Here is a 9846-nt window from a genome sequence, read left to right on the forward strand (position 1 = left end):
TTAAACTATACCTTGTTGCTTGAAATTTCAGTTTTGCCAGATTCAAACTTTTTCTTCATTCCAATAAAAAAGCCTGGTACTGAAAAAAATCCTTGGCAAAAAACGACCTGAGTATATGCACCTCCCAATATCTTTTGTAGACGACCCACACAAATTCGAGGGCTTTCAGCGATCTCTTTGGACATTCTGAAGATTTCCGTGAGCCTCACGAAGAGTTCCCTGAACTTAACCCCCTTTTCCCTCTTTTTGGTGGAAAGCGCAACCGATTGCCCAATTTTCGAAAATCTATTAGTTAAAGCCCGACAAATAATTTTGTTGGAAATTTTATTGATCTGCGAACAGGAACTGCATAATTTTGGGCTAGAGACACAGTCTATACTCAAGAGCGCTGAAGTAGTGGATTAATATTATTTTAGAGAACACGGTACAGCTACTTAAAAGAAGCAGATTTCCCTCTCAATAAAGGGGAGGGTAGTTATTGGGTAAAAAGTTCAATGGTGGAGCGCTCCATTCTGTTTGATTGTTTGAAGCAATTCGCGCCTTTGGTGTAAGTAATTTTCTTGCGATTAAACGCTGTTTACGTAACGTACACTGAAATTTCGCCGGAAGGTCGCGTAATTCTCTAATTTTTCAATCCCAGTTTCTCGCGGTCTCCGTCTGTCATACTGGGGCGAGCTATTGCACGTTCCACCTGTTCCTTAGTGAGAAATGCCAGTTGTCATGGAAACTTTTCCCTTAAAAATATTCCTGCTTTTCCACAAAACCAGCTGGAAGTTGCAAGGCTTCTGAATTCTTAATTGCCTGTTTCTATTTTTACTTTCACAATTTCTTAAATTAAGGCACCTTTACTATTTTTAGCTCGAACGGGTTAAGCTGTTTTGCTCTGACTTCTAAATATTTCATGCAAACTACCTCTAGGTGTTGTCAAAATTTCTATTTTTACCGAAGAATATCACTTTTGAGTTGGAAATTTCCATTTGCCGTGAATTTCCTGCTATTAAAATGCAGCTTCGTTTTAACTGACGACTTCGATAGTTTCCCTTCGACCGAGTTATTAGTAGTGAACTTCGTAAACCTTCGCCCGCTACTTCTAAAAATAAACACATCTTATCATTAGGTTTACCAATTTAGACCCACAAGAAAAACATAAACCATCTGAATCCTAGTTTAGTCATGAGAAGTGAGACCTAAATATGCTTTTTCTCTGGGTTTCCATTTGTCATGAATGAAATAACCTCGAAAAAATTAGAATTCGTGGAAATAAGTTCTTTGCAGTCAACGAGCTGTAAATTCTTAGAAGGAAGCAGAAATCAAGAATTCAAATAAAAAAACCTCTTCGATTTCTCTCTCAGCTTCTACTGTGTACATTTTAACCAAATCCTTGGAACTATTGAGACTTAATAAGACAGAAAAGCATGTATGCATGGCACCGATGAAAAGAAAACGAAGAGAAAACTCCTCTTCTAAGAAATGCAAATTTGTGTAGTTCAGTCGAGAGGGACCAGTGAAGGATCTCTGCTGAGAAAGTGTGAGTCAGCGGCGTTTCACTTAAGAGAAATGTGAAAGCGAGGCTCTAAAACAAACATGGCAGATTTTGCGGATTCGAATCCTATACCGTGAGATGGGCTGTAAATGCTCAAAGTTTTGTCGACGAACTCGACATGAAACAAAGAAAACTACAGGAATCGAGATTAAGGGGACTGGTAGTGGGAGAAATGATGAAAGAAATCAAGAGTCAGGTTCAGAGCTCGAAGAGCGCCAACCTTTAACCGTATGTGCGGAAGATCAAGAAGCGAAAAACAGACTTACTCAAGTCGGAATAAATGAAGAAATTGCGAACGAGCTTCTACTATTGCGTGGAAAAGGTTCTCTCAAGACCACCAGAGATATTGTTGCTGTTTTGGAAAAATATAATGCGGGCTACAAAGTTGCAATTGAGCAGCTGGATGGCAACACTCTTGTTAGAGTGAACTCTTTGGGTAATCTTAGTGTTGAAAAGGTCGAGAAAAAAGGTATTTTTAGTTTGAAAAGCGTTGAGGAAAAAGGATTTGTTGATTCGGAGGAGAAAATAGATATAAACACAGCATCTGTGGAGCTTTTAGAGTCTATAAAAGGCATCGGACCAATTCTTGCTGGAAGGATTGTAGCACACAGAGAAGAACATGGCCCATTTGCTGAGCTAGGAGACATTGTTTCAGTCAGAGGAGTGAGCAAAAAACTTTTGGACAATGTAATGTCACAAGTGACTGTTACATCAGCAAAGATTCCTGAGATCCCCAAAATTTCTCCCTACTTAATTAATAACAATACCTTGCGGATTGCATCATGGAATTTGCAGTCCTTTAGTTCTGATAAAGCAGATAATGCTGGAGTTAAAGAGGTTATCTGTTGTACAGTTTTAGAGAATGGGTAAGTAATCTGGAGAAAATGTAAGAAACCATGTAGAATTTCTGAAACATGGCATTGCTGCAAGGTAAGGGAAGTCAGTTGTGTGGCACTCACACAACATTTCTCAGTGAAGTTTGGTTTCCCAAAAATATATAGCATAGTGACCCAGGCTCCAAGCTCAAACAATGAGCTTTCAGTCCAGCATTTAGTGTACTCTTCTTTACATGAAAGCATATTTTAAACTTCCTAATTAGGTGATTCTTAATTAATGTGAGCAACAGATGAAGAGCTCAAAACACAATGTTTCTTCTCTTCTTTAATTTGAAAGCCATTAGCTTTGCACCAGAGGAATACCCATTTGTAAGCACACTTTTTCCACCAGCCGTAACAGATATTTTGGAAATGTAGTTCTAAATCTCTTGATAGATGATTGCACTGTGGCCTATGCCACCAAACAACTCCCTTTGGAAATCTACCAATTGTTGATTATTTCCTTGTTTGCTGGAAATCATATTTAGTGCAAAGATCTAATGTTTAACTTTTCTTTCACTTCTATAGACTTGATATACTTGCTATCCAAGAGATTGGTGACACTAATGCTTTGATTAAGGTAAAATAGGAATGTTTTTGTGAGGAAAAAATATATTTAAATTACAGAGATGGAGGGAGTGTTGATCTGTGATGCTTAAACTTTCATTTTCGTCTGCAGATCAAAGATGAACTGAACAGCCCAACAAGTGAAACTGTAAAGACCTTGAAAACTGTTGAACAGCACTGGGAATGTTGCATTTCAGATATTTCAGGCAAAATGTTTCGGGTACTGCAAATTTTCTTGTAGGCTGTCATAACCTTTACACAAGTATTTTGGTCTACCAATGTTTGAACAAACAGGGTACAGGAAAAATGTACCATGAGTGTTCACTTGACAAATCTCTTTTCCAAAAAATGGAATGTTTATAACAGAAGTTTTTGAGCAAAGAGATATGTTGTGAACAGCAAAATTGATAGTCCTAGATGATGTGACAAGGGTCAGAATCCTGTGAGGAAGTTGTTGATAGTTAAGGGAAATTCTCTCAGCAGGTGTGAATCTGTAATGGATGTCATTGACTAGCTTTTTTTTTGTTTTTATTTGCTAATGAACATATTGAGAGACAGAATTCTTGTGTTTTTTTAGCAACATCAGTCTGGTAATTCTGCCTTTGAGCTTTACTTAAATTTTCTTTTCAGTTTCATACTCTGTGACACTCTCATAAGTGTTACCTAGATAAAGAATTGAAGGCACCTTTTGATGTGAAAATATTATCAGTTCTTTTTGTGTAAGTAAAAACATGATTTCAAGTGCAAGTTGGTGTTGATCAGCACAAGTAAATTTGTCAAAGACAACAAAAATTTGCACAAGATGGTGAGGCAAGTGCAATTTGTGGTCTTTGAAAAACCCTAACCCAAGTGCATTTTACACCAAATTGCAAGAGAAATCATGTTATTAATTATTAAAAATGTACATGAAAAAATGTCATGGAGAGTCAATACTGATCAAATTTTGAAAGTGTGTGTGCACTATTTGTAATTTGCACCTGTTTTACAACTTTGCACTTGTGTTACATGGGAGTGCACTTGTTTTCAGCCAATCAGAAGTGCGTAATTTCTTTATGTACATTATTAGAAATTTGCAAAAACTTGCTGATTTAAGGAAATAAGGCTTTTAACCATCTAAGGGAAAACAATTGAGTCGTCAAAGCAGGATTGATTGAAATGTTAAGGAACAGCATATGAAATAAATCTGAAGTCATTGAATGATTTTGCACTTGCAAATGTGTTTTTAAAAATTACTGATCAACTGTGGCATCTAGGTTTTGAAATATCTCTATATATATACTCTGTTTTGGAGGTAATAGTTATTCCAAATGTTATAGAGACATTCTTCTTGTTTTAGTCAGTGGAATACAATGGATTTTTGTGGAATGCAGCAAGGGGTATTAGCTTAAAGAGCTCTGCACTTCTCGAGAAACCTAAGGGGGGCCAAAAGCAGTTTGCCAGGAGGCCATACCTTGGATTTTTTAAGGTACTTTACTAATTTATCAGGGTAATTTGGTATTATCAACTGAGTTGATAACATAAATTGGCCACTGTCAACAGTTTTAAAGCTGTCTTTTAAGTGTTAGCCTTTGGTTGTTTGCTCTGAAGAAGGGCTAATGGTCCAAATGTCAGCTTTCAAACTCTTCACGGTGGCCATTTACATTATCAGCTCAGTTGATAATACTAAATGACCCTGTTATACTCTCCCACCTTTGCAGCACCACAGATTCCTTAGAAACTTAACCCCTTTATTCATTTACCAATTTATGTCTAGATATTTCCAATCACAATTTTTACTTATGTATCTCGCTGAGTTAGCATAAGTATCTTTTGCTTGTATTTGACTCAATCAGTCATTGGGTTAAAGCCTGATCCTATGGGTACATTGAATCACAAAAACTTGGGGTTTGGTTTTAAATCAGATTGTGATTTTTATCAAGGTCAGACTTACCTAGTACTGGTAACTTAGCCCCTGCATAATACGCTCTGCCTAGGCTTTGTTTTGTTCTCATTTTTCTGTTATTTTTTTGGCAATGACTTTTGTAGAAACAAGGAGTTAAATGAAATGAGTCTAAACAGTTATTAACAATGTTCTGTTAGCTTTTATTTTATATCTTTCTCAGGAGGTTACAATAAGCCTTAGATTGTTTTATCTAGTTTTTTTAGGCTTTTGTCTAAAGTTGTTAAATAAGGGCAATTGAGAAAATGATCATTATTAATGAATCATAATCTTTTACCCACGTTTTTTCCATAGGCCAAGAAATTTGATTTTATTCTTGTCAGTGTCCACTTAAAAGCAGCAGGACTAGGGAATTCTGACTTAGAGAGACTCAAGGTGAATGAAACTGTTACTTAAATGACTCTGAGGTGAAGGAGGTAACTGCAATGATTGTACTTTTCTATAAATCCTTCAAAAAATTGAAATATTAAATAGAATAAGAAAGATGATTGATTTTGAACTTAGTCATGAAATGACAAAAGGTATTACTTTTATGGAAGAAAGGATTGAGTATCCCAAGAGGAACAGAACCCCAGTCCATTGGATTCTGCATTCCGATGCTCAACCACTTTGCAGCACAGAAATCAATGGGGGGTTGGGCCATTATTAGTTCCTGGTTGCTGTTAAGCCAACGTAATTGTTTGAGTAAATAGAAGAAGAGAGATGGTAAAGTTTGAATTTCATCGAGGAATGAAGAAAGCTGTTACTTGTCATGTTATCGTTACCCTGATCTTTCTTCTTCATTATGCTCACCTTTCCTGTCCCAACCATCCACAAACCCTACAAATCTCCTATCACTAGGAAATGCAGCTACTGAATGCCATGGCTTGCCACTGAGTTCTGTTTGATGCAATGCAAGGCGTCAGAAGCTTGAATCCTTGTGCAGGTGTTAGTGTTTATTTCACATGCTAACAACAATCAATATTGGTCGGTGATTCTGACATCAACATGTGATTTTTGGTTCTTGTGATATTTGATTGTAGGAAGAACTTGCTAGAGTTCCTGCGTTGATAACAGCATTACAATCTCATATCCCAGGTAATGGTTGTGTTTTGTCTTGTTGAGCACCAGGAACATGTAGTTGGTTCATTGGTAACCTGGCTACAACTGTCTCCTCCCCACAAAGATAATTTTTGGAGGGCTGGAAGTGGCTAAACACAATCTAATATTCTGAGATTTGAGAGCAAGTGTAACCCATGTTTTTTGGCAGGTGATGGTTTCTTGAATTTTCCTTTTTTTTAGATATGGTAAAATAGACAGTGTAGAGTTCTCACAATGAGTAGTTGAGCAATTTTCATTTGATTGTTGAAAGTAATTCACAGTTGCTTTGGTTTTGCTTTACTTTGCTATGTGATTGGTTCTGAAAACTTGTGCACAGTACCAATAAATCAAATCCAAGACAAAAACCAAGCGTAATTTGGTCTATGGTGTTTTCCATGCTTTAAGTAATCTGATTTTTTCACTACACATTCTTATCATCTTCTTTTGTAATATTCCCTTTCTGTTGATTTGCTGTTGCGATTACTTAGGTTTTAGTGTCATGCAACTCAATTGCAATGCACTATCAGCAGTTAAGGGGATATTTGGAAATAGAATAAGGGATATGGTAAGTTTTGAGCTCGGTAGAGAAATAGAGAAAGATGTTTTTCGTCTTGTCATTAGTGCAGGACAAAGAAAAAATTGTGAGTCCCCATAAGGAATTGAACCTTTCAGTCTCTGTGGCTCAGTGGTAGAGCATTGGAGCACAGAACCCGAAGGTCTGAGGTTCGATTCCTCATAGGAAATTTTTCTTTATCCCACGCTTGTAACAAGACGAAAAACATCTTTCTCTAAGGGTATATTGTTTTGATATGCTGTCCTTTTCTCTGGACTGGTTAGCAGAGAAACACGTTACAACTTGGGGGAACTATCGTTCAGATTAAGGGAGACGTTGGCTAAAATATTGTTACACTTTACCTTGTTAACCATGTCCTCAACAAAAATATCACTTTGCTGCGTGGTCATTGTCCTATTAACGAATAGGTTTTCTTTCTCACTGTCATCTGTAGGAGAGAAAGACATGATGGTTCTTGGAGATTTTAACCTTGGACCAGATCTAGATATGGAAGGTAAAAGTTTAATTTAGTCACTGATGTTAAACTGTTTCCTTTAACCGATTACCTCTTAACATCAGTATGCATATTCTCCTTACTACTCCCCAGACATTTCTAAGGGTTCTTATAGGGAGAATGTGTTCAATAATCAAGAGCTTCTTTAGTTGGTGATCATCTCATTCATTCTCATGACCTTAATGTTTGATTCAGGGGTGATGTTTTAAGGAGAAATTAGATGCTAGTCACTCTTAGGGGCCAAAGGGTTAACGTGTATTTTGTCCATTTGCTGCGCCTCACGTGCCACTTTTTTTGTTCTTAACTCGTTTTGACGTCATCTGTGATATCCTACTGAACATGCCCGTCAACATAGAGTTCTTTCGTTAACTTGATGCGGTTCCTCTGATCTCACTGTCAACGCGTTGAATTTTATTAAGATGTAAGTCTTACTTTTTTGGTAGAATTTGATGCCATGCGGGAAGGCGGGCTTGCTAATTTGATTTCAGCGTCCACTTTCACCAACATAAGCACCAAAAACATGGAAGGATCCAAGAATTATGATAACATCTGGATCAGCAAGCATGCTAAATCAAACCATTTTACTGGGAAGTCAGGTAATGTCGTCATATTGCGATGTGAACACCAGTCTAACCCTTTCGTTTCCCAAGTTTAAAGAGAAAATTATCCTTAACTATCTATTTCATGTATCTCTTTGTCGGCTTGTCACTGTTGAGAAATTTTTTGTTACGTCTAGAGAGTAGAGGTGGCAGTTTGGTTGTTTTCACTTTGAGTTCTCGTTGGCTTTTGGAGATTGTTTTTTCTTCTGGTTGGTCCGTTGTGATTACTTTGGTATTAGTTTCACGACAAAATCGAAAGGCCCTCTGGAATCGACCTTTGTTTGAGTTAGTCTAATGTCAGCCCCTTCTTTCGTAAAGTAATCCTTTGCATGAGAAAGAAAAGATCAGCGGGAAAAAAAAACGTCTCAGAGCTTACACGCGATGACTCGCGTGATGGAGAGGTATTACCTGTAGTCTTTAGTGAAGGCGGAAGCAATCTAGGTCTGTCTTTCTTTTTGCGTTCTTTTTAGGAGTGATCAGGGAGCGTCTCACCCACCCCTCCATACCTGATGGTCGGTGGAGCTGGAATGGTGTCGTCTCCGATCATTGTCCGGTTTGGGCCAAGTTCTATTGCGATCGAGATTTCGACGACACCGAAGGCCTTGTGAGTGTCGAGGACATCGCTATTGATGGAAAGGAAATTATCGACTAATGCGAGTTATATTATCAGAAAAAAAAACTGCAATGTAAGATAGACTTTTTAAAATTTAATATACTACGAAAGATGGAACAACAAGATCGGAGTTCCTGTGTTTAAATGAACGCCACACAAACGCACAACTGATCGGTTACTCTGCCACTAAGGTGCAAAGTAACTTAAAGGCATAGTAACTGACGAGATCACATAATTCACTAGCGCCTTGCGCACTGCTATGGTCAGTAGTATCGAAAGAAGCGTGTTTTACAAAGCAGAATAGGGAAGCGTGAAATTTCTTTTCCACCAAGTAACATGTAATGTTTCCAGTATCGGCTAGGTCTCCTGTATCTTACTTTACCTGTTTATCTTCTTCATTTATGAACTCTTGATATTTTAAGGTAGCCTGATAACAACCTTCAACTGGCAGGATAACAGTACCACGAAAAATATTAACAAATGACTTTTTTAACATTATGATTGACGTTCTCATACAAAGCGAGATAAACATGACGAAAATCGCGCTGATCTTTTGAAGTTTACTGCCACGAATTCCGTTTTCTTTGTATTTTTTTCTTCTGTGTTCCTTTTTAATTTTTTCCCACAGTTTTCAGTCATTTTTATGCCATATTCATCTTAGCTCAGCGAACAGTTACTCTACTTGCACCTTGTTAACATACAATCGAATAAAACGAATGACCCTGGTAACGAGGTGTCCGTTTCTTTACGGTTTCTTTACGGTTTCTTCAGCTCTCGGAGTGGATCTAGGAATTTTTGGTTGGAGGGCTCTCGACTAGCTCACACCTTCCCCACCCACCCCTTTCCCTCGTCATTAGGGGCAACGCAAGAAGAGGAAGCAAGTTGAGCAGTGGTATGCGATCATGTTATTGCAAGAGTTTTATCGTCAGACAAGTAGTAAAAAAAAAAACTGCAGGGTCCGTCATTTGCTGGTGAAAAGCAAAGCTAATGATTTGTTTTATCGAGCTACGACACTCAAGATTCCAGACTATCATATCTGATTTATTTAGCTTTCCGCGGAATGGTTGGTGATGATCAGAAGCTATCTTGCTTCACTAGCTTTCAGTAGCTATAAGTAAACTTCCAATACTCTTGATAAACCATAAATAGCATGATTGACTAATTAGCAACAAAACGCAAATTGTGTCTACCGCAGGGTGCGACAACATTAATTAGAATTCATAACCGATAAAGCAGCAAATTGAAGGAGACCTCGTACTTCCTAGAGAAGTATGGGTTGAGATATAGGCCAAAAATTTCTCACCGAGCATAGCATGACAAAACTCACTTTTCTGAGTTCAGATCCGCAAACTTCAACTTTCACGCAGAAATTTTTGAAGATTAAGGATATGGAGGATGTATCTTCAATTTGCACCTACAGTAAAGGAGGTTGAGAAGGAAAAAGGGAAAGTTACTATTATGATTTTTTCTCACGATCACCACTTTTTGACGGAATAAATTATTGAGTAACCGGAAGTTTAGTGTAGTGCGTTAAATGAGCGCTGGTGAAGGAACAAAACGTAA

The 9846-nt window shown here is 37.6% G+C and overlaps 1 protein-coding gene across 1 annotated transcript; it reads left to right on the plus strand.

Moving 5' to 3' along the window:
• Positions 1 to 1248: 1248 nt before the first annotated feature.
• Positions 1249 to 9012, plus strand: LOC149048171 (endonuclease/exonuclease/phosphatase family domain-containing protein 1-like). The gene is made up of 9 exons (XM_089201684.1): positions 1249 to 2409; positions 2947 to 2998; positions 3098 to 3205; positions 4322 to 4450; positions 5219 to 5299; positions 5947 to 6001; positions 7012 to 7071; positions 7515 to 7667; positions 8141 to 9012. Exons 1-9 carry the CDS (start codon positions 1622 to 1624, stop codon positions 8320 to 8322), a joined length of 1608 nt encoding a protein of 535 aa, XP_089057810.1. The 5' UTR covers positions 1249 to 1621; the 3' UTR covers positions 8323 to 9012.
• Positions 9013 to 9846: the final 834 nt, after the last annotated feature.

Source organism: Pocillopora damicornis, chromosome 3 (genome assembly GCF_964200805.1).
Source record: "Pocillopora damicornis chromosome 3, jaPocDami1.2, whole genome shotgun sequence".
In the NCBI taxonomy this organism is placed as follows: Eukaryota; Metazoa; Cnidaria; class Anthozoa; order Scleractinia; family Pocilloporidae; genus Pocillopora; species Pocillopora damicornis.